Source organism: Xiphophorus maculatus, chromosome 16 (assembly GCF_002775205.1).
Source record: "Xiphophorus maculatus strain JP 163 A chromosome 16, X_maculatus-5.0-male, whole genome shotgun sequence".
In the NCBI taxonomy this organism is placed as follows: Eukaryota; Metazoa; Chordata; class Actinopteri; order Cyprinodontiformes; family Poeciliidae; genus Xiphophorus; species Xiphophorus maculatus.
Genome location: NC_036458.1, coordinates 18,827,115 through 18,852,820, shown reverse-complemented (window position 1 = coordinate 18,852,820; position 25,706 = coordinate 18,827,115). Strand labels below are relative to the sequence as shown.

At 39.5% G+C, this 25,706-nt stretch overlaps 1 protein-coding gene across 4 annotated transcripts in view; it reads left to right on the top strand.

Moving 5' to 3' along the window:
- The first annotated feature begins 4,983 nt into the window (after window positions 1-4,983).
- Window positions 4,984-25,706, top strand: part of card11 (caspase recruitment domain family member 11) — a 34,223-nt gene continuing 13,500 nt past the window's right edge. The window contains exons 1-12 of one of the 4 annotated variants that reach the window (XM_023349429.1): window positions 4,984-5,166; window positions 16,653-16,856; window positions 17,427-17,564; window positions 19,882-20,058; window positions 20,581-20,729; window positions 22,057-22,236; window positions 22,526-22,672; window positions 23,330-23,455; window positions 23,556-23,750; window positions 24,937-25,077; window positions 25,360-25,429; window positions 25,517-25,677. In XM_023349429.1, coding sequence (XP_023205197.1) covers window positions 16,664-16,856; window positions 17,427-17,564; window positions 19,882-20,058; window positions 20,581-20,729; window positions 22,057-22,236; window positions 22,526-22,672; window positions 23,330-23,455; window positions 23,556-23,750; window positions 24,937-25,077; window positions 25,360-25,429; window positions 25,517-25,677 — 1,677 coding nt within the window. In that variant the 5' untranslated portion in view covers window positions 4,984-5,166; window positions 16,653-16,663. Of the gene's footprint in view, window positions 5,299-16,652; window positions 16,857-17,426; window positions 17,565-19,881; window positions 20,059-20,580; window positions 20,730-22,056; window positions 22,237-22,525; window positions 22,673-23,329; window positions 23,456-23,555; window positions 23,751-24,936; window positions 25,078-25,359; window positions 25,430-25,516; window positions 25,678-25,706 lie in introns of all 4 variants that reach the window. The other 3 variants (XM_014471409.2, XM_023349428.1, XM_023349430.1) reach the window with 3 other exon arrangements.

Sequence of the window (25,706 nt, the reverse complement as noted above, 5' to 3'; positions counted from 1 at the left end):
GTTTGCCTTACTTTATTTTCTTCAGGCATGATTAGACATGATATTTCTAAATGCCTCTCCAGCAAACTGGTATATTTATGGGTTTCAATAAATATCGGAAAATTCAAACAAATCAACTCTTCTTCTTTTAACAGCACTCTTTACATACATACATTTTTTTTTACCCCTCCAGGGGGTCTTTTTGTGGGCTCTAGTGTCTCTTATACGGAAGTAGGCTAACAGGACGGGGAAAGTAGAGGGGGGAAGACATGCGGTAAATGTTGCCGGGTCCGGGAGTCGAACCCGCGCCGCCCGCGTCGAGGACTCGAGGCCTCCAAATACGGGTCGCGTTATCCCCTACGCCACCACGGCACGCCCCATACATTTTTAATGTTGTTATTGTCAGTCATTATACTTATCTGCCTGTTTTGAATTGCTGCTTGAATTATTTCACTGAACGGCAAGCAAGGATGTACACAAATCAAATAATATGGGATCTATGAAACTTATTAATTTGAGACAACTATTAAGACTGGTTAATTTATGAATATTAAAATAATTTAAAATGACTCAGAGTTTGCTATATCTGCTAAGCTCTGAGAGTTACCCAAAAGCCTTGGCTGTAGAGAATCATTTTCCCAATTAGTCACTTATAATTTAATATTTTCTACACATTAAGCTGCAGTTGACTTTGATTTTTACGGAGCATTACTGTTCAAATACTGCTGCATACACCATGCAACAGAGGTTGATTTTACCCTATGCAAATAATAGATACAAAAAAACAAACCAAACACCAAAAACAGTGCCATCTTTTTATAGGTTTTCAAATATTTAACTGTTGCCATTTATAGAGCAGGATACATATGTAGTGAAGCAGTTCTTTGTAAGCGCTTGACTAATCATATTTTAATGCAGGAATGCTAGGAGTACGCAGGCAAAGCTCACTTCTTGATCGGGAACTTATGAATAACCTTTGTGGGTTTATGGGATTATTTTCCACTCAATGGATTGTTTCACAATAAATCATGTGTTGCTAAAATGTGCAGTTTTTCTACAATTAGTCATCATGGCTAACGGGTTTAGCAGTGACACAGATATTGTGTTTTGTGGCATCAGCAATTTGGGAAAATTTGTTGTAGATGTTGCCATGGCTGGCTGTCTTTATGTGAACAAGTCATTTATTTATTATGTTTTATAAGTTTCACTAACTCAAATTTACAGACAGACTGAGAGTCGTAGAGTTTGACTCAAGATGAGAGTTACCGGTCTGAACCAGGAAGGACCAGGAAGAGATTTTGGCTAAGAAAGACCAAGATTAACAGGGTTTAGAGGTAAATATTTGGGTCTTGTTTTACTGGTTACTGATGGTGGGAAAGAAGTTGAAGATGCGGCTGAGGTAGGTCTGAACCAGTGGCATTCCAACGTTCAGATGATTTTGTAATCTCGACAGGCAGAGAAGTCGTAGTCTTGGTGTGAGATGAATTAGTCAGGTTGGCACTGAGTGAGATGACAGATTACCCAAAAAATGTACTCAAGTAAGAGTACGTAAGTATCCACTACTTCAAAATTATTTTTACTCCATTATAAGTAAAAAGTAGCCATCCAAGAAATTACTCAAGTAAAAGTAAAAAAAATATTTGGTAAAAAAAAAAAAAATCTACTCAAGCAATTACTGACCAAATTGTCAGTCATTTAATATTTGGAAATTACATAATTAGATGGACCAAAATACAAAGATAAGTGGAAATGTTGGTATTTTCAGGACAAAAATGACAATAATTCATTAATAACTTATAAGTAACAAAACATAATAAAATCAGGTAAAAAAAAAATGTTTTCAATTAAGTTTATTTCAATAAAAAAAACTTATGAAACTTTAACAAAACCTGCAGGTGTGTGTCTGGTGAATTTTTGATTAAAACATGTTCAGTGAAGTTACTCACAGTGGGAAGAGAATCCAAAATGTTTTACTCAAGTAAGAGTAGAAATAGGTCGTAATAAAATTACTCAAGTAGAAGTAAATAGTACAGCAAAGTAAAAATAGTCTTTAAAGTAAAATCTTTCGAAAAACATTTCTCGAGTAAATGTAATAGAGTAAATGTAACCAGTAGTGACTATCCAACTCTGGTTTGAGGATGTGGGAACTTCAGTTTTCCAGTTTCATTATAAATCAGCAAACTAAAAATCACAACCTCTGCATTCAGCGTACATAAGACATCGACATTGTAGGAGACTTTCGGTTAAAGAGCAGTCTAATGTGCTCAAGGTGAAACAATTTGCATTTTCTTCTGTGTTTTTATTCACGTTTGCCCTTACGAGGACTTTGCCTCTAAACTGTGAGCTGTTCCTCCGGATATCTTCCATATCCAGATGTTGTTGTTATCCAGATAACGACAAAGCCCAGATTTAAGTTGGACAAGATCAGGGCGGAGTAGAATGGCCAGATTTGGTTTTAATGTGCCGACGGAGTATCTTGCTGGGACCTGCACTGCACAACTGCCAGGAGTGATCACTAGGCGAGGTCCCGCGGAACCAGTTGGCCCAGCCAAACGTGCCACCTCCTGCTGGATCTCTGGACGATTTCAAGTCTGTTGTAAACACCCATCTTTTTAAACAGAGACATAATTCCAGAGAGCAGGATCTTTTCTGTCAGCCTTTGTATTCTTACGTCACTGCTTAAGTTGGTGCAGTTAGGATGTGATATATGGCTGTTTTTGCAAGTATTTCACCACCTCTTGTTCTTTAAATAACATACTTTGATTCATCAAACCTGGACGGCGAACGGGCATGGAAGGAAATCAAGACAGATAAATAAAAGAAAAATGTCACTAAAGAGGAGAAACAGATTTTTACCAGTTCACTTTCTGAAGATGATCAACATTCATTTCACATTCTGGCTCAAACATGTAGCCAGATGTTTGCTCTTCTTAAAGTCATTAGACATTCAAGACTTTTCGTCCTCATATTTTATTTTAATAGATTTACCTTTAGTTGTGCAATTCATTTTGTTTTCACAAGTCAATTAGCGCAAATTACAAACTCTAAACAGTCTGGCATAATTCGCTGCTTGTGCTTTTCATGCATATAAGAGGGTCGTAATGCTAATAATAATAATAATAACTAAAAAAAACATTTACATTTTGGAAAGTAGATTAAAGGAGCTCTGGTTCAAACACTTTATTTATATCTGAAATTGGAGACGATCAAATACAGACCAGACAAATAATCCTTTTAATTCAACATGCAGTCGGAAAGTTCACATCCGAAACCAAAACTTCAGCACGAGTGACTGGACGCAAACAAGCAATAAAAAGCTAATTTGACAGACTGACAGACTACTTTTTTGTTTTGCGGCGCCTCCATGTCACCCACATGGCCCGCATAGCTTCAGGTCAGCAGGGCCGCATATGAAAAACATATGGAAAACAGCCACTGCTCTCCTGTAAGAACTGAGCTTTGTTTCTCCCAACTCGGGATGTTCAGAGACTTTCCTGCTGCTTGTAAGATACTGACTATTAATAATCACTCGATTGATCCTAAAAATAATAATAATAAAAAAATGGAACCATCTCTTTAACTTCAGAATCAGCTTTATTTGCAAAGTTGGCGTACGCCAGGGGTGTCAAACTCATTTTCGCTTTGGGCCAAATCAAGACCATGAATGCTCTTAAAGGGCCGGTTGTGCCATAATAATGTATTGATAAAACCTGCTTACCGACTGTTAAAGTATCATTGAATTCTTAAAATTACAGAATATTATTGAACATCTCTTCAGTCCCTCCAGAATTTTGTGATAGTGTTTGTGATTTTCTTTTTTGCAATAAAATCAAAGTGTTTGTGGGACTAACTTGGAAATATTTGCACTTATTTATGATGGTAAAATTACTCGCTGTAGAGATCGCGGACCATAATCTGATATCAATTAAGGCTGAGGCAGCTGTTTAGTACAAATAAGGAAGTTTTTGACCATTTTTGAGAAAAATCTGGAACAAACTCCCAATTATGTATTATCGTAAGAAAACATGTGGGGATTTGTTGATTTTGCGTGAATTTCCACAATAATTCTCAAGAAGCTGGAGGGACTGATTGATATAATTCGGCAGTAAACAGAAAAAAACTGCATTGATTTGATTGATAAAATAATATTTAAGCACACTTAGTGTTTAGTCCAGAATCTATAGGGCCACATAAAAAGCTACGGTGGGTCGGATCTGGCCCTTGAGTTTGACACAAAGAAGGCGCGTCAAATTACAACTCTATATCTATCTATCTATCTATCTATCTATCTATCTATCTATCTATCTATCTATCTATCTATCTATCTATCTATCTATCTATCTATCTATCTATCTATCTATCTATCTATCTATCTATCTATCTATCTATCTATCTATCTATCTATCTATCTATCTATCTATCTATATATATATATAAGGATCTCGGTTTGATAAAGTTCATTAATCTCAGTTAATGCTGAGCTGTTCATCACTTACAGGCTAGAAACAGGCATTAGGTCTTACAGGGGGGTTTACCTAAACCCACACTAAAACCAGCCTCTTCACAAAAAAAAAATAAAAATCTTTTGATAGTGAAAAGCAGACTTAGTCACGATTCAGAAAGTGATTCAGTTGAACCATCTTCTAAATAACACTCGGGCTTGTTTTGCTCGCACCGTGCGGGCTATAATTGGATCATTGCTCATTCTTTGTGAGGTTGTGGTTGGTTGGAACTATTGTTTCTCTTAGAACTAAACCGTGGGACCAAAGCACGCAGCTTGATGGAAATACTGAAGAGTCTAACTTCTTGTGTTGACATGGCGCAGCTGAGGGAGTAAACACAGAGGTCACGTTAAAAAGAGCGAGCTATTATTGGACTCGCAGTTCATTTTAAAGGTGGAGGTGAGCAGTCATTGGCCAGCTTGTCCGTACCTGATCACTGCAGCAGCAGCAGTGAAGTTGAGCTCTTCCTTTCACAGCAGCAGCAGCAGCAGCAGAGAGCTTATTTCCATCAACCCGCCCACCTCCGCTCTCTGTCTGCTTCTCTGGGCGACAGTTTCTCTCCATTTCGGTCTGTGTCTCCACCTCACTCCGCGGCTCAGAGAGACGGGGCTCCACAGCCGCCGAGTCCTGCCGGCTTTATTCCAACACCTGCTCCTCGAGTCGGATACATGGAGACAACCTGAGCGTAAAAAACAATTTTTTTTTCTTCTTCTTCTTCTTCTTCTTCTTCTTCTTCGCGCGCGTCTTTGGTTGTCTTTCTCAAGAAACTACCAGAACATCTGTTGATTTCCGGCGGACCTGTGGATCATCGTTTCAGGTGAGAAAAGTGACCCCGTGGGTCTCACGGTTGTGTCCGTGTCTGAATTTAAATGCCACCAGTCGCCAGTGGGAAAACAAGGCGCACAGCTTCTCTCTCGCTCCACAGTCAAAACGTGTCGTCAAAAGCAGAGCTGCGTTTTACCCTCATACGAAGTGGCTTATAATCTGTTTGTAAGGACTTGAAAGGTATTGGTCTGCCTCTGTGCCCTCGCCTCTGACATGCTCTTGGCTCAAGCCGGAGGAGAGAGTTGAGTTTCTTTGTCATCACTGAGTCTTTATCAGCCCTCATGAAAATGCCTGGGATTCCAGCAGCAGGTGCAGCGGATAATGGGAACCAGTAAGCCTGGGAATCAGAGAAAGACAGTGGGGGGAGAAACGGGGTAAAATTAAACACATGAGGTCAATCAATCATCTGCCTGGCAAAGGTATTCACCTACCTTCAACCTTTAGGCATTTTGACTTTCTGCTTTCTTTGTTTGTGTTATTTGGATTTGATGTGACAGACCAACGCAAAGTAATGTGCATTTTTTCCAGATTGTACTACAACACGTGGATTTTCAAACATTTTTACAATCAAAATCGGAAAGTGTTGCGTTTATATTCGCCCCCCCTGCCTCCACTCGGGCAGTAATGCAAGTCTTTTGGTGTATGTCTCAATCCATTTTGAACATCTGGAGACTGAAATCTCTCACGCTCAGTCAGATTGGATGGAGAGAGGCAGAAAACAGCAGTTTTCAAGCTCAGTTGGATGTAGGTCTGGACTTTGACTGGGCCATTCTAACACACACACATCTGCTTTTACCTAAACCATTTTCTTTCTTCTGCTGCTTTGTATTTATCTCAATATTACATTGATATTGTTAACAAGCCTTGTTGTGCTTCAACAAAACAGCTGGATTTATGCTGAATTTAACCACGTTTTGGGGAATAGGTGTCATGTGAGAGCAGTTGGCTACACTTGTTTTTATTTAGAAGGAATCAGAGAAAAGGTGGGTTGAATACAAATGCAGGCTATTTCAAGTTACTGAAAGTTGTTCACATGTGTGCACTACTTTCTGTTTTAATGTGTGTGCACAACCCAAGAGGAGTCTGTGCATGCTCCAAAATCTGTCTGTGACTCATTATGTTGGTCATAATTTCAAACTTTTCTGCATTTTTGCAGAATCAAACCCAAACTGCGTTGTGGTTTACACGGCACCAACCTGCTGTTCACTGTTTTTTCTTTTTTAATGCAAATTATTCCAGCTTTTTCAAATAATGGTTGCCAGAGCCGAACCTCTGACCCCCTTTTGCTCTTTCAGTTGACACAATAGGAACACATGTATCAAGTTCCTACAGGCTTCGGCTCTTCGGCTGGACAATGAAGCCTTTATGTCAGTTTGTACACTTGAATCAATCATATCTGCCTGCATCAGAGCACCAGACCGGTGCGCTGACGGCGAGCCCCCAGAAGCCCCGGGCCCGGCTCTGGAGGTTCGACTCCGATTGGGATTAACAGGAAGGCGAACAAAAAAGTAGGATTAATTTCAGTGTTTGATCGCACAAGTGAGTGGGGGAAGAAAACTGCTCGACAGCTCTCAGACAAAACAGAGGCCAATTGTTTGCACTGTAACAATGCAAACAACTGTTAAACAATTGTTTAACAGTAACAATAAAATCAGTGAAAGTGAGAAAAAGGATTTATGAAATCGACTTGCTTAGCTATAGAGCTTTGGTTACAGATGTCATTCAAGTTTGTCATTTATAGTAGTTTGCTTTTTCTTTTCTGAATTGCTTGGCGTGTCGAAGTGCGGTGATGCAATGAAGCACGCAAGAATATGCTTCCAGTTGAGCTCCTGACACATGCCGTAAGTAAACACAATACGCAAAACCTTCCCTAAAGCAGGGCTGTCAGACCCATTTTCATTTTGGGCAATATTAAAAATATCAATGTTCTTAAAGGGCTGGTTGTGCCAGAATATATTGATAAAACCAATTAAACTCTTAAAATATCAATAATTAGCAGTTCCTCCACGATTTTGTGATTGTTTAGTGGGGGTTTTTTTTGCAATCAAAATTACAGATTTTGTGTTGCTAATGTAGAAATATTAGTAAGAAATTGTTATAATTTTTGCACTAATGGCAAATGTCACTTTTTATTACTCACTGCATCAGTTATGGACTATAACTTGACATCAAGTAAAGTTGAGGCAGCTGTCACTTACACTTAATGTTTTTGACCAATTTTGAGAAAACTTGCAGTAAAATCAGAAAATGTTTTTGATTCTGTGTAAATTTTGCAGATTTGTGAAAACCTGGAAAAAAATATTGATGTAATTTGTCCACAGGGCCACATAAAAAGATAAGGTGGGCCAGATTTGGCCCCCAGGCCTTGAGTTTGACACATGTGATCTTAAAGGTTCATTAGTATAAATTTGTAAAATACGGAGAAATTACTATTTCTTTTCATTCTTACAAATTCAATGGATTTTACTGAACTGCTTGTCCGTGCAAGACATGTAAAATCCAGTGATTTTACCATGATTGTTTTGTGGCATTTATGATGGGGATGATAAAAGTAATCTTGATAAAAATGATCAGATTCAACACAGTCTACTCGTGCTGTGACTCTGTGTACAGGCTGCAGCGCCTCTTGCCTTAAAAAATTACAGTCACTCATCATCAAATCATTATAACTGTCTTGTTTATCACTCCAACTGTGCTGCTAAAGAGTACAAAAAGATAGAGTTCAATCATTTTTTGAAAGCAGCATTCATTAATGCTCTCATTGAACCAGCTGTGGAAAAGTTGTTTTCAGACAAGTAGCAATTCTAGACACAGTTTGGGGACTTTTCATATATTATTGATATAATCATCAGCTTTAATATAGACACAAATAGGTCCATAGAGAAATAATACTGATAATAAAAAAACAACAAATTATTTTGATAACTTTTTTGATCCTCACTTCTGTTGTTTCCCACGTTTTTGACTGAAACACCTCAGTGTTTCTTGTCAAAGTGAGCTTTGTCTTCATCAGGAAAAGTAAGTCTATATTCTTACTATGAATGTGTTTGCTTGTAGCCTGTATTTGTGTTTCATTCTCTCATTTTGAAGTAAGAAAGGAAGTAGGTTTTGAGTTGCCCCGTTGTTTTGACACAGTCTGTAAATGAAGACTTCATAAATATCGAGGAAGCCTCCAGCTCTTCCATGTTGTTTTTGTGGCACCGTTTTGGGTATGTGGTTAGAAAATAAACAAAAACACGTTGACACGGTCATAGACGAGCAAAAGGACCATCTTAGTATGAAAGATTATGACATATGGTCCAGTCATGTGTTTGAAAACGGTAACTGTACAAAAATATTGCTTACATTTCATCTTCCGTCCTCCTGGTACATGGTAAACAGAATATTGTTCAGCCCAAGAAAGAAAAAAAACCTTCCTGGTGAAAATCCTGTTTTTATTTCTCTAAATACACCAAATGTAAACAAACATTCACCAAAATTGTAAAAAAAAAAAAAAAGTAAAGAAAAAAAAAGCTACTAATAAAATTAAATGAATTTCAGTATGTAATAAAATACTCATAATATAGTGCAATAATTGATTAATACAAGAAAAAAATCATGCTATTATGTTGTTTGTTCAGTAATTTAAAACCAAAATGTAAAATAGGAATTAATCGGGAAAAAAAGTTAGTTAATCCTAATACTGTTAAATATATATATGTATAACAATCTATAATCTAGTTATTGTTGTTTTATTTTAAAACACAATTAGATTATTTGGACGTAGTTCATAAGCATATCCACCTGATTATCTAGTCTTATGGCGTACAAACTTTAGTTTAAAACAGTGTTGAGTTTACAGTAGAGATGAGTGGAAATCTTTATGTTTCTACTCCATGACTGTTCTGTGTGTTGAGACTGTCAATATTTCCAAACAGCCACATTTGCCTTTTCTTGTAAGTGAGAGAAATGTGCAGTAGCTTTTCTTTTTTCTTCTTCTTTTAAGCCAGATGACGAGCAGTGTGCAGCAACAGGTCGGGAAGGGGCAAATGTGTACTTACGGACACAGTAAGGCGACTTCTCCGACATCTCGTTAAAAGCTAAATGTTGGCAATTTGTCATCCGTAACTTGGGATTCCTTGATACCCCATGATCTGATAGGTAATAATATGCACATCTTTTCATAAATAACTCTGCTGTTTTATTCTTTAAAGGTCATTTTGATCCTTATTGACAATACATCATTCACCAGGTGTTCTGGGTTCCCATTTTCTAGTTGTATTTTAACTTGAACGAATCTAACGAATGGCAGTTGCTCAGTCATAAAAGACGGCTGGACTCATTAAATTCATGTGTTCAGAACTGAGAAATTATGACTTTAACTCATAAGTTCCCTGATTATCTGCGTGATTGGGATTAGTAGAGCGGTGAAGCAAGGCGAATTTCAGCTATATGGTAGCTCTGATTTGAGAGCACACAGTGAAATGAGCACACGTTACTGCTTTTCTGTCTTGGAGCCTGTAGAAAAAGTTGAATTTGTCAAACATTTAGAGTAATATTGTCACATGTAACGCATGTGGCTCATGTGCATTCGCAATAAAAAAGATGGGCAAAATCTGAATGGAGCGCTCTGAAACCCGCTTTCATTTTAGAGTTTAACAAAGGGCTTTTAGTGGAGTCTACACTAAAGGCTAACAGTGTCGACTCCACAATATTCAGCCAGTCAGTAATTCTGCATATTATAAAGACGGAAAATATGTAAAATCACTTCTGCCTTTTTTCCCCCTCTCTAAATTTGCACATATGTTCAAAAAGACTTATTCTGATGTCCCCAAAATTGAAAAAAAAGAAATTCATAAGTCTTCACTTGCAACTGTCAGGTCACAAATAGATAAATAAATAAGTAAATCTCTTGCTCTATTCACCCGAGGTGGATTTGGAAATTCAAAGGCAAAATGATGTTGAAGTGACCCGAGTTATGAGAAAAAGAGGGTGGAAACGATGAGTTTGCTAAGTGCATCTTGCAGGTTGCTTGTCTGCATTGCTGCATGTGTCTCTGTGTTGCTTTGATCAAAAAAGATGGGTAAAAATGAAAGGCATATATTGTGAGTGTGCTGCTGTGAAAAAAAAAACAGTAGTATACATACAAGGGCTTGAGTGAACGGGCTAAATAAGAATAGAGGAAGAGAGCTGCGACACACATCTGGTTTGAAAAGGAGGAAGCAAGGATCAGCTTTCTCGGTAACAAAGTCCAAAATAGGAGAACAGAGAAGAGGAAACATGTGCGGTTACTTATGGGGGGTCTGTGTTGCGATGTGTTCGTGCGCACTTGTGCTTGTGCAGGAATTGCATATGGCTGCGAGCTGGTCTGAGTGTTTGCGGTTTTGTCATCTGTCTGCAGCGACTTGAGGCAACAACTCATGCAAGGCTGCAAACTACAGACAATGCCTTCCAACGCGGAGCTGGGGCCACGGCTCCGCCGGGGTCGCAGGGTCGATTAGTCGCCGCTCCGGCATTGCGTAACCCCAGTTTAAACCAGGATGTGCCATTCAAATGTGGCATGAAAGCGCAAGCTGGAGCTCATTCACAGACCACGCAGAGTGTGTGATTGTGTGCGTTTACTTGCGCTGTGACATCAGGCAGTCTTGATTTGCCTAACTGTTGGATACAGGTCACAAAGCGGGATTGTGGAGTGACATCTGCAAACCTGAAGGCATGCAAATGCTTTGCGATGCAGGCACCGTGTGTTGGTGTTGATATGTGTGTTAATGTTTGAAAGAGGGTGAGGGCAATGGAACGCAAGGGGGAATAAGGGGACGATAGAGGAGTACAAAAGTGACAAGTGTGCAGGATAAAAATTGCACAAAAAGAATGTTTTATGGTGAAATGTGTCAGGTTGAGTTTGCGTAGTTACGCATCACGATTCTTCATGTTTCTGTGCCTTGGGTTTTACATATCAGGACCTAATAAAAAAAACTATCTGGTCTTCAACAGTTCTACGTCGTTTAAATTCAGCCTTAGTTGTGGAAAAACAGATGTCACTTTGTCTTTATTCATCTATCTGAAATGGAAAATTAGCAAGTGTCAGCATGTGTAAAGCAGCGAAGTCTTCAGCAGATTGTAGCTCTGGAGCATATGGGTGTGTTAACACAACGCCAAACAGGAATACAATCTGCAGTGAACTTGGAAAAGCTGCCAAATGATTTAAGAAGAGTTGTAAAGCCTTTTCCAAACAATCCCAATCTCTCTGTGGGAAAGCTTCTAATCGAGTGGAAACATTTAAGTTTCCCAGGAGTAGACATCCCACACGTTTCTCCCCTGCGTCAGATCACGCAGAAGAGAGAATATGACAGAACAAGATTGCATCTTGGTTAATCCAATGTCTTTTGGATTAGATGAGAGCTAACTAATAAAACGTGGCATGAAAGTAAAAAGATGGCATGCCAGTATACAAGCATGGTGGTGAAGTGTGATGAGCTGGACACAGGCATCTTGCAGTTACTGAGTTGACCATAAACTCCAATGTGTAGAAAAGTATTCCAGATTCAAATGTGAAGCAATCCGTTCCGGTTCCAGAGTAAAAAGGTTGGAAGAACGTGGACGATCACCTGCGGTACAGAGACGGCAGCAAATCCAAAACCAAATGTCTGAAATACCTCGGCCAAATCGAAAAGCTGTGACCGGACGTTTGAGTTGTGGATAAATGAATCGCAGCATTGACAAACTGCCAGAAGACTTGGCAAGACTTCCTTTACTACACTGATAGACTGTCGTTCTTTTCCTCCACACTGTGTTGAATTAATATCATTGGTATGACACGAGCCATACATTTTTCTACACTTGAGGTTAGATTAAATGATTTTAAAACCTGGTAAAGTCGCACAGATTTTCTTTCTTCTCGATACCCTTAATGTGTTGCACAGTGGACTCGCTTCCTTTTTGTCTGTTTTCATTGTGACATGATTGATGTGTGGTGTAAAAGTGAAGCCGAAACAGATCTTACTCAACGACGTCGGCTTGTTGTGGATTGCTTTTGGCAGCAACTCAGCCCGTGTGATATCCTGCCTCGGGCTGCCTCGTCTGGCATCGACCGCAGTCTGAACAATTAAGTTGAACTCTACAAATAGAAAACCGTTACAATGGAAATTTGGAGGTGACAACTTGACAGCGCAAAAATGGAAACAAAATTCTCACTTCATCTTTGTTTTGCTCAATGTCAAGCTGTTGCATACACTTTCCAAATTAGTCAGAAACACATGTGTTGCTTGGTGGTTATTCTGCACAGTATCACATCAGCAGCCAAAGTTTGAGTCCTTCCACACCCAAATGTCAGGTTTCAACTTTACTGCCACCTACCATTATTTAGCTTTAGGTGTTAAAAATATATGATGGACATGGTCTGTGGGTTTTGGTTTGACCTTTCTCCTTTGATTCTGCATGTTGATGTGATTTATTTATGTCTTTTTGTTTGGTTAGATTTGCTCATTTGTTATGCTCTCCTCCATATTCGTCTCAGCTTGCTTCCTGTTTTATTATGTTGCATTGGTTTTGCTGTCTGCCTTGTTAATCTCCCAATCGTAGTGTTGTACTGCTCCAGATTGGCCTTGGTTTTGGTTTGTTTTGGTCTTGTTTATATTTTTACTCAACCCTGTCTCGGTCTTGGACGTGTTGGACTTTTTTTGTTGTTGTTGTTGTTGTTTGTTCTAAGAATAGTCAAGACCATGTGAAACTGTAGACTGCATTCAAACTGGACTAATAATGACTTTACCTTCTGGCTTTCATCTACCATCCTTGTTCCTACATGCCAGGGATGAGAAAATAAGTGAAGCGGGAGCAGAGTAAATGCGCCAATGTTTTTTTATTTGTACATCAAGTGGAAAGGAAGTGAAGTCTTCCATGTCCTGTTGCCTCTTGTCACTCTGCCTGGAGCTAATGCTAAGATGTATAACATTTATCTAGATGTATCCACTCATCAGAGTGGTCTGGTTTGTCTGTTTACCTTGTTTCTGTCTTGTCAGTAAGGGGCATTTAGAGGTGGTTCAGCTTACACACAAGCTTGGCTTCACCTAAATGTCATGCAAGAACACTTTACTGAAAAAGTTGCAGCAACAACTACATTACTGGTTTGGTCTTGTTCTCACCTCCTTCATAGTCTTGGTCTTAAGTTGACTTGACTCGTCCTTGGGGCACAGGATCTTGACTACGACTCTGACTTACCTCTAACGACCTCACCCTGACCTTGCATATTTGGTCTGCAGGTCTCTTTAACTAGTTCATTCCCAGCCAGATTCATCTCCATTTGCAGATCCTGCACGGTTCCCCCACATTTTCTTAACCATCTCAGTTGGGGTACAAGCCACGTCAATTGTGCACAAGCGATTTGATTGATGCCTTCGTTGATCGGCCCATGGATATACCAATAACAATATCTCAAACAGCCTTTTGGATAAGACCGTAGTAGTTGGCGAGATGTTGAGCTGCAAATTAAGTATAGTCAAACATTGAGGTGTGAAACCTTTGTATCAATTGTGCCGGAAGAGCGCATACAACGTCCACTGAACGGGGCAAACCACAACGAACAAATATATCAATATGCTGAGAGATTTTGGAGAAACTGGCCACCCAAGGTTGCAAACACAACATAACATTATTGCGGCATTGACCACAACTCCTGTGCATTCATAGACAGACATTAACCGTCTGTGAGACTTGACAATGGACTACAGATATTTGTTACTCTCTAAAGTCAAGTTGTTTCCCACATCCCTGCAGATACAGACCTTTTCTCTACCCGACAGTGAAAAGGAAAGTTAAAGGCTCCCTTTTAATTTTTGTTCCAGCAAAATACGGCAGCAAACATTAAACCTTATGGGATTGTAAAGCATTAGAAAAGCCAATATTGGTTCTATACACCATAAGAAAAAAATTCCAAGCAGTTCTACATTTCACAGGAAGCCAATTTAGAGAAGCTGTAATTGGAACAGCACAATCTCTTTCAGAAGTACTTGTCAAAGTAGTTGACTGGTCATTCACTATTTTTCAACCTTGAGAATAGAGTTTTTGCTAATTCTAATTTTAGAAAAACTTTGCTCAGACTTGCTAAATGTGAGATTTAAAAGATGAGTTCCTGGTGACTTGATGAAACACTGGAGAGCAGCGTTATGTCATCCAGAATAAGAATAAAATCAGAACATAATCTCAAAGGATTCTAGAACCAAATGTGTCATTTTTGTCCTGGTTACATCATAAAACATTGTTAAAAATTGAAGTTTTGAAGTTTGCGAACCAGCACAGAGTTCATCGATGAATGGAGCTGGGTGTTATCTGTCACGTTTTCTTCAGAAAGAATTAAAGGAAAGAATGGAATTGGTTCAAAGCCACAACCCTGTGGAACGCCACGCTAAAGAGAGTATAAATTTAGACTGGTCTTTGATGAAGGTCTCTTAAAATAAGATCTTATCAGACATCTGTTGCCGCCTCCTCATTTCTTTCTGAATTTAGCAGAAAAAGCTGCTTCCTGGGTCACATGAATCTCAAAGTCATAGCCTCTGAGACATTGTTGCATTCTGTATTCTGACGTTTTTGATATTTAGGTGTAGAGAAGACACAATTTCTCATAACTTCCAATATATTGAAAATACGTAAGGAAAGAAAATATGGTATGTCTTGACTAGAGAACATAGAAATTAGTGATTTTCTACAGGCTCCTTCAGTACCTGAAACACTCGTTAATGTCCATTCATTAAAATTATTGGGGCTTCTTGGTCATTTTCTTTCACTTTCTTGGCTGCTTTCACACTGCAGCCTGAAGTGAACCAATTCCGATTTTTTGTCAAATCGGATTTCTTATTTTTTTTTACCGTGGTCGTTCACGGTTCCAAATAAATACGAGCTGTTTTTGTTCTCCAGTGTGAAAGGGCAAATGCCCTGAAAGTGTCCCGCATGCGCAGTAGAGGGCGCAATAACGTCCCGTATCAGTGACGTTAACGTCGGATGAACGCGACCTGGCAGTGGGGATTCAGGTCACATTTGAATCAGGTACGTATCGGATACCCAATCCGATACGGTCGCGTTCGAAAAAATTCCGACCTGTGTTGTTCAGACTGTCATGAAAAGATCGGATACAGGTCGCATTACATAAAAAATAAAATAAATCGTAATTGGCTGACTCCACCTCCGTTTCCCGTTTGTCGTTCTCACAAAAACACGAATAATAAAGAGAAAAAGGTACTCTATTCTTTGAGCTGTTACTGTTAAAAATAAAATCTAATTTCACAGAACTATTTTACTTCAGTTAAAACTAACTCTGTTGCCTTCATTTGTCCTAAAAATGCTTTATTTATCAAAGATTAACTCGAAAGAAAACTGACTGTAATTTAACACCCTGACTTTGGGCCTCTGTCTCTTTAAGAAGCTCCTCCTCTTTCCAACACTCTGCCCTCAGCAAGTCACTGCAACAGTGCTTCTCTATTATGCCATTTACAACTGGAGCGATGGACTGATAAGTAATTTGTATGTTCAGGTGATTTGAAGTTCCAGCCGATTTTAAATAATAACTTACAATTTAAATGAGAAATGCGTGATTTACAAAGTCACCAACATTTCCCACTGTTCTTTGCTGTGGGATATCTTTGCTTAAAGGCGTTCCATGTATTTAAGCATCGTCTCGTGTGGAGTCTATGCAGGTTTCCTCGTATTTTCTTACCTAATCCAAGCACAGGCATGCTTATTCTTCGCTGAGATACAGATCGGATTGTTTTCAGCAGGAGGTTATCAGATTTAACTGCTGGTGTCAGATGAAAAAGGATAAAAGTGGTAAAGACAATTTATTTCAGTCGATTTGAGTCTCTCTAGATTTATGAGCGTATCGTGAAGTCCATCAAGGAGGTGGTTTGAATCAGTATCTTGTAAACAGCCTCCGTTAGATTCCTGCAGCTGCCGTAGATAAGACGGAGCGCTGTGATCAAAATCACCACCTCTACAACCAAATAAGAGTTGTAGAGGTGATACACATTACCTCATGGGAATGTATATGTAAACATGAAGGAAAATGACAATGACATTCTCTATTTGTGAAAATATTTGCTTATTACATCCGTTGGGGAATATTTGCATATATAATCCAAATGATTCGCTTTTTAAAAACCGACATTTTCATAGTAAGTGCAGATTTTTTTATTTTTTTATTACTTTGTGTGAAGGATGGCTCTGTTTCTCACATACTTCTTAAACATTTTACTCAGGTTAATTTCTAACCTAAGTCTCAGTGGGTGCGCAGGGCAGCATTCATCCAAGAACCGCCTCTGCTCACAGTCACAGGCCAGACAGCAAAGTGAACTGTTCCTGTCCGTTTTTGCTGCTCGTCAGGGCCGTAGGAGATGGACGAGAACGGGACGTTGGAGGACAACGATGCATTGTGGGAGAAGGTGGAGTGCAAGCGCTACCAGCTGTGTCGCAACATCACTCCGGCGAAGCTCACCCCGTACCTCCGTCAGTGCAAAGTGCTGGACGAGCAGGACGAGGACGAGATCCTCAACTCCCCGCTGCTCCAGACAAAAGCGAACCGCACGAGTGAGTAAAAGAGATGTCATGATTTGTAAGGAGAAAAGTGAATTCTCTTACATATGGTGAAACGTTACGGTTGGATGGGAAATTATGTTCATTTACTGGCTCTGAACTTTAGAAATAAAAGCCTTTCAGGGTCTACTTTTTTACCCAAATGCTAGATTTTCTAGCAATCTAGGAAAAATTGTGATTGCCTGTGACTTAGATATTTAGCCTTACACATTTCTTTCTGTCACACAATGAATACACTTTCAGACATAAAGTTATTATCGGACGTCTCCTGCAAAGCAGAAGCTCTGAGTTTTTTGTTTCTCTACTATTTTGATATGATATTTTGTTATTTCAGTGAACTTTTATGGTCTTTCTCAGGCCACAAAAAAGCCATGAATTTCTCATCACATCTGCCTTCAGGCAATAGATTTAAAAATGACAAAAATTACCCCATTACTCTGTAATTGTAGCTGAAGAATTAAGGCAGTTGTTTGATTTTTGTCTTATAACAGAGATCAGGAGCATTGTGTTTGCATTCGCTGAACTTGAAAACAAAACAAGAATCTTTCTTTAACCTTCTTTTAGGTCGTCTGCTGGACATCCTCCGCACCAAAGGGGAGAGGGGATATGGGGCGTTTTTGGAGAGTCTGGAGTTTTACTACCCTGAACTTTACAAGTCGGTCACAGGGAAAGACCCAACGAGACGATTCTCCACCATCGTAGGTGAGTCCCGGACACTTTGAGACTAAGGGTTCACCAATTTATTGGTGCCGATTTCCTTAATTTTGGGACATCTGTGATCGGCCGATACTTACATGTGAAGCCGATGTTATTCCCTGATCTTATTGACCTCAGCAAAGGTCTAAAAATCATTAACGCTATCCTCTTCTGCTTTCCTCTGAGAGAAGTTTGACTGATGGACCAGCTCACCAGGTTATATCTGCACGTTTGCAGTTGCCAACTCAGCAACTTTTTTGCTACCATTAGCGACATTTCGGACAAAAAAAAAAAATTGGTATCGGCCAAAATCGGTATCGACATGTCAGGATTTTTAATCGGAGATCGGTTCTCCCCTATCTGAGACACCTACAGTATCTCACAAATGTTTAGATTCCTCCAGAACCTTTTCCGATTCTGTCACATTCCAGCCATAAACTTTAATCTTGATATTTTACTGGGATTTTATGTGATTGACCAACATGGAAAGATTTAACTGAGAAGTGTAAGGAAAATGATCATTTATTTCCAGCACCTTTTACTTGGGCGTAAAGACATTAATGGTTTTGTTTAAAGCTTACTACAAGTCACGGAGGAGACAGAGCAGAGAAAGCTGCTTTGTTCATATAACACCAAATTTTAAAAATCTTTTTAACTTCCTTGCAAAACAGCTTGCTGTTGGGATTCTTGATTGATTGGGAAGTAGATTGAGCTAAATGTGGGACAATCCTGATCGGTGTAGGGGCTTCTGAAGACGATTTGCCTTCCAGCAATAACACAAAGTAAATACTAATTCTCAGAGATGTGATTTGATGGTTAAGATCAAACCTCATTCATGTGTTTGCGTGCCCCCTTCAAAGTCTAAACCTTAATTCCTTAAAAGTTTGCGTTTTGGGAAACAGACTGACTGAGCTATTGTGCAAAAAAACGAATGCTCTCCAAATTCAGTTTCTAGATGAGCAAAGCAGGCCGAGACAAAGTCGAGTTGTTTCAGCTCATGAACAGTGTCACCTCTGCAATAATGCACTTTGCAACAGAATAACAGACTTAAGGTCACAAAGAGACAGATTACTCCTTTCTGCTAGCTATCTAGTTCGGAGCGGGAAATCGTTACTTTTAGGGTTTGGGTTTGTAAAGTAAGTTATGGCGATGTAGGGAGATTTTTCCTAAACATCTTTCCGTTATGCTGATAAAGTCGCATCAGCCCAAACACGGCCGGCAGCCAAGAAACACCCGAGCTGAGGAAGAGATAACGCATCTGTAAAATCTGTCAAACATTCCCCATGGCCGACATTGTTACCAGTTTTTCTCAGCCTCGACTGACGTTTCTGGAGTTACTGGAACAAACTGGATTCGATCACTGGGCGGGAAAAACATCAGTCTTTGGATTGTTTATTTTTACACAGTTGAGATTGAGGGGGGCGATCCTTTGCTAGATCAATGATCAAAAACATAGACGTGAAATAAAAATCTAAAATAAAGATTGTAGAATTTGAATTGATTGACTCGTAAGTAAACAAAGATGAATTTACTATTCTAGAAAAAACACTTTGAACTCCGATTTGGCAGAAATTTGCCATGTGTCTCTTCGGGTATCACCCGAAAGATTAAATTTGAGTAATAATTGATTAAGGCGTCTAATCATGCAGTCACTGTGGGTGATTTTTCTTGTAGAGGTTGACTGACATTTTCTTATCTGATAGAAACAAGCTGCAGTACCAACAAACGGATGAACTCCTCTGCTTTTTCTCTTTCCTTCAAATGTACTATAATTGATTGATTTGTGGGACAGGAAAATAATCCATGTCAGATTAATAAATATATTTTTTAATTAGAGATACAGTCATGATTTTGAACTGTGGGAGGAAGCCCGGATTATCTAGAGAGAATCAGCGCTTGTACAGGGAGAAAATGCAAACTGACCCGAGATTGGGATTTGAACCCAGGATCTTCTTGATGCAAAGCAGCCATGCTACCAACAGTTCCACCAAATAAATTAAAAAAAAACCTGCATGATTATCCATCTACTGCTTTGTGCTCTACTTTGTTTCTTGGTTTTGCACACTGTTTTCTGATGAACAACTTTAAGGTTTGTGGTTCTGACATGAACAATTGGGACAGTATGTGCTCACACGCATTCTGAAATGAACGAAACCAGCCGTGCAGCTATAGAGCTTTACACTCCGTTGAGGCAAAGCCAGCCCCGCCTTCCTGGTTTTGCTTTACTGTCTGTGGTTAGAATCTGAGATGTGTGTTGTATATATTTAAAGCTGGTATTGTACAATAACTTCTCCTCTTTATATTTTTCCACTCCCCTCTTTAGTGGAGGAGGGTCAGGAGGGTTTGACCCAGTTCCTCATGAATGAAGTGATGAAGCTGCAGAAGAACACCAAAGTCAAAACCCTGCAGAACACAGAGCTCAGCAGAAAGACCCGCACGCTGGAGGACGAGTACAAGAAGCTTCGCTTGGCTAATCAGGAGCTTCAAGCCTTTCAGCAGAGTAAAGATAAATCACATTTCACCTCCACCGACAAGCTACACACTTTTAACCTCTGGCAAGGATAAAACGGCTGGGCTTATGTGCTGGAAAACGCTAACCCCACCGCTAGTGTTTGGTTTACCTCTCTCGGTGCGCCGCAGTTTAGCTTAACAAGGATTTTTAATCACATAGCTTACCAAAGGGCTGCTTCTGAAACTAGGACACTGTGGTCTTTGTTATCATATCCTGTGCAGTTAACCTCTGCAGCTGGCACACTGAGGCACCTTCAAGCAAGATCTAAAAATACAGTGAGAAAGCTTTTAGCCGGGTTCAAAACAGACCACGTAGCTTAAGCTAAGCAGACTTTTCCAACTATTTACACACTGAAAGCCTAAATTAGTGTGGAGGAAATTATGTTAAGGTTTCACCTCTAGACTGTAATGGGAAAAACAAAAAACCCACACACTTCTTTAATAAGCGCAACTAATTTATGCAAATCCATTTGTTCATATATAGTAATTAGTTTTCTGCCACGTTTGCCAGGATATAACAAACTGAGAGAGGAGCGGAACACCTTCAGCGACGAGCTGCTGAGGGTGAAGGATGAAAACTACAAACTGGCCATGAGGTACGCCACGCTGAGCGAGGAGAAGAACATGGCCGTGATGAGGAGCCGAGACCTGCAGCTTGAGGTTCCCCCACCTGAAAGCATTCACACAAATAAAAATGCACCGCTTCAGCTTTTGCACATTACAGCCACAAATATTGTTTAATTATTCAACATTTGTAGTGCACAATAATGACGTGAATGGAAAAGGATGCTGGGTTTTCCCAAATCTTTTAGGGTTCATTCTGACATTTGAAAAATTATATGCCTTTAGAAATCACCTAGTTCGTAAAAAGAGTCTATGTGTGTGCAATTTAATCTGAGCATCAATACAGCTGTTCTGGAAACTACTAAGACCTGGCAGGTCCCCTGAACCAGACAGGCTGGAAACGAGGTTTAATTATAGAAAAGTCGTCATGGAAACTCTGGGGGAGCTGCAGAGATTCACAGCTGACAAGAGGACTGTCAGTCATCAAATCTGCCCTTTGCGAAAGATTAGCAAGACGAGAGACCTTAATGCATTATCTATTTGTTTATTTTCACAATGAGTCAATTAATTGGATAAAAAATTGGCAGATTTTTTACTTAACTACATAAGCTTGTTTTATACAATATATTGAAATGTGCAAGAAAATACAAATAAACAAATGATTCAATTCCTTTTTTAAAGACCAAGATAAACATTTTATCACCTAAAATGCAATAACAGCATTCCTTTTGGTGAACGCTCGAATAGTCGCAGCAAAGGATTACAACATCAACATGTGAAAGGCTCTTTCTGGTTGACTTAACATCAATGCAGCGTAGGGAGCGCTACGCTGTAGAAGGCTGTTCTGTTGCTAAGTCAACAACAGAAAACACAATATATTAGCCTTGATTATTTTTTAGTTAATATTTGAAAAGCAAAAGTTGCTCAAGAAGAGATTTTTTTTTTCTACAGAGTTTGAACCAGCTGAAGCAAAAATGGCCACTTTAGGATTTCAGGGTAGAACACACACACGTTTTTTTTTTTTTATCTTAAATGCAAAATGTATTCAGTTAATGATCTGAGTGTGTTCTTCCAGCAAATGCTACATGTCTGCGTAATCCAGTTAACAATTAATCCATTACTAAATTTGCTGACGATTATCTCAATAATCCATTAATCACAATTAATCTGATTAACAACAACCCTAAACATTGTTGAATAAAAATCATAAAATCTGCTAATCTCTTGAGATTTTTAGTAAAAAACCCCCAAAAACAGAGAAACTAAAACCTATAATTTCATCTTAATTTTTCTTCCACTTCATGATTAGGCATTACTTTATGTCAGTCTGAGATTTATGGCGGTAATGTATTGCACTGCATTTGGATCTTTCTTTGTTCGTGAACACATTTTGAGGAAATGTCGGACTCTCTTTGCCTTGCAGATCGACCAGCTGAAGCACACGCTGAACAAAGTGGAGGAGGAGTGCAAGATGGAGAGGAGGCAGAGTCTCAAGCTGAAGAATGACATCGAGAACCGACCCAAGAGAGAGCAGATCTTCGAGCTGGAGAGGGAAAACGAAATGCTCAAGATCAAGCTGCAGGAACTTCAGTCCATCATACAGGTAGGGAGCATTTATCTCCTCTGAGAGACGATTATGATCCACAGAGTCAGCCTGTACATGGACGTAATATTTAATATTTGACTCCACTCGCCACCTGCTGCTCAGTTGAAGCTGATTGGAGTTGAATATGAGGCCAAGTCATGAAGCTATGCAGAGTATGTGGGGAAATAATTGAGCTTTTCGTGACTTTATATCCCGCTGCTCACCAGACGCCTCAAGAAAAAAAAACCCCAAAAGGTTAAGCCTTGTAAAAAAAACAACAACTTTGTTGTGTGTGTTTTTTTCTCAGCCTGGCCCCTTGCCTGCGTCAGACAAGGCCATCCTCGACATTTTGGAGCATGACAGACAGGAAGCTCTGGAGGACAGACAGGATCTGGTCAACCGCCTTTACAACCTCCATGAAGAAGTTCGACAGGCGGAGGAACTACGAGATAAGGTCACAGCTCGGCACGACACACCACACCACCCCCATTGTTAACATTCTGAGATGGTCATGTGGGTTTCGGTGGTTTCTGATTTGAAAGTATAATTAGGCTTTTCTCTCTTTGCCTTCCTCCTTCTGCGTCTGCCTTTCACTTTACTGTGCTTATTGTTAATATTGTTGCTATGAGACAATTTTCAAGCAATATAATGGTAAAGGCACAATAATGCAAGAACACATGGTCAAAGATGAATAAACTTTAAATTTTAATGAACATTTAACACTGGAACTGGAAGACATTTTAAATGTCCAAAATAACAAAAAAGAAAAAAACTAATAAAATGAAATATGAAGTGTTTGTAAACAAAACTGTCCTTCAAAAAAAGGGGCTGATTGAGGCCAAAGCACCAAACTGAAAACGTTTGTCATCCAGTTTTTGGCAGAAAGAGAAAAACAATAAATCATGCAGATGAAAATAAATATATAAATATATTTATCGCCCAGTCCTAACTGGACATATTTCTATTCAGACTGAATGGTTTTTATGAGTGAGGGAAAAGTGTACCGTCAGTGTGCAGCCGCATTCATTTAGTATTTGTGTGTTGTTGCAAATAATGTGTGTGTTACCACACCTATAAATTACACCGCCTGTGCTGTCTGTTTCGTTTGTAGTACCTGGAGGAGAAGGAGGAGCTGGAGCTGAAGTGCTCCACCGTTCAGAAGGACTGCGAGATGTACCGCAACCGCATAGACACCATCTCCGCCCAGCTGGATGAGGTGGAGAAGGAGAGGGACCAGGTGACCAGCATCAAAACACACTCTACACACTCAGTGTGTCGGTCACTTTGTATGAAAACAACACATTTTGTTTCTTACTTTGCTGTGTCGGCTTCCGCAGGCGTTTCGGGCCAGAGATGAGGCCCAGCACCAGTTCTCTCAGAGCCTCGTCGACAAAGACAAATACCGTAAGCAGATCAGGGAGCTGGAGGAGAAGAGCGACGAGCTCCACATTGAGATCGTCCGCAAGGAAGCCAAGCTGGTGGCGCTGGAAAGTCGCCTGCGACGGATGTCCAAGGACATTCCTCTGGACCAGGTCAGACATAATCACATCATCACAGAGTCATCAGTTTCCCCCTGCACCCTACTGCAGTGGTTCCCAAAGTGTGGGGCGCGGGAAGCAGTATGGTTGAATGAAAACAAAAAAAACAGTTTCACAAAAGTGTTTCACTGTAAAGATGGTTTGTAGTCTGTTTTGTTGTAACCTGAAGTGTGAAATAAGCTTCAGTGGAGTTTGAAAACAAAATATGTGTGTAGGTTTATGTGTGGTTGAACGATGTGTGTGCCCAGTTGATTTTCTTTTTCTTTTTTCGAGGGGGATTTTATTGTAATCCATAGGGAGGCCCAGAAAATCTTTAGGAACCACTGATCTACTGTCCTGCCAATCATATATGTGTTCTATATTCCATATATATATGGAAGCATACTTTAATCTTGTCATTTATCTCTATTTAACTGGACTGCCTTCTGTACTGACTGAATAATAAGAAGTCTTATTATTCTGGACATGTACTATTATTAGTAAAGATCCGTAAAAAGCCTCCAGTATTTTTTGCAGTTGCACAATCTGACACAGAAAAATGTAGTAAAATCCAAACTATTATTTTTGTACATTTATTCAGTGGAGAAATTGTGATGTTTGGAAATCTCTTTTTTTTTTTTTTCTTTTGCTCAATTCCCAGGAATTTAAAACAGTTTATCAACTAAATTTCAAGACGCAGTTTGAAATAACTAAAGCAAACTGATGAAAAGTGAATTTAGTCACAGTTGTTTTGAAGGATTGTACGATGTATCAATATTTACTCTTTCCTAACATTGGATATTAATGTAGTCAAAATTAAAGATCGATGTTTTTTCAGTGTGACAACCATAATAGATATAAATGCTAAATGCCCATGTTCACCATTGGGGGCAGCAGTAATGCCTTTCTGTACCAACATGTATGCTTTAGATCCTTATTTATGTCAGTAATAGACTAGCTCAAACACTAACAGTATATCAAATATTGCCAAATAATTGTTCCCTACTTAATGTTTCCTCTTGCCACAAAACCCTAACCAAGACAAAAACTTCGCTTTGTTTTAACAACAGCTGCTTTTCTAACTTCCTGTTGCAGCTAGCTGTGCTGCAGCGCCAACACCAACTTTTATATGTACTTCAGTAAAATGTGGAGGCTGGAAGGTGATTTAAAACCACAAGCTAAATGTATTTTATTTTGGCAGAGTTTGCCGAGGGACATGCCGCTGCCCATCATCTCTCATGCGGCCGAGGATAAACAGTGTTGGTCCAGCGACGAGTCGCACGAGGAGAAGTGCCCGTCGGACGAGCCGCGACTCAAACGCAGGCCAAACCTTAAAGCGGGGGTAAGCCGTCCTGCACTTTCATTTTATTTAAAGCAACTCGCTTCTTTTTTGAAAAGAGAAATAATCGTGTTCAGTGGGGGAACAAAACATGCAACACAAGTTACGTTTTGAAGTCATTTGAAATCTAAATAATTTTTCCACCTGGAAATAATTGGTTGAACTTGAACTGTGTTAATATCCCTCAACTTTTTATTGCTTTCATTTGTTTAAAAAAACATAACAGACATCAAAGCTGGTTAAAAAGGAGTAGTAAGAATAATTGTTTCATCATTTTGTCTCTAGCTCCGATGTAAGTCTCCAGTGTTGGGGCTCAGAGACAGTCCGATCACCTCAGACGCCAGCCATCGTACAGGTACGCAGGATGTTGGGATTCAGCTTGTAATGCAACACTGCCAGTCGATTGGTTTGGTTTAACTCTCTATTTATCTCTACTTTTCAGTCAACGGAGATTTCCTAGAGATTCAGACGCCAAACGTCAACGGCAACAACAACTCTCTCCCTCCGTCGCCCAGTTTCCCAGTTTCCCCCACGTTGCCAGGGCCCTCTGCTCCGTCATCCCTACCAAACATCTACCCCTTGGAGCAGTGCAGGCAAAATATGGTAAAGAGGGGGCAACTGAGCATGTACAA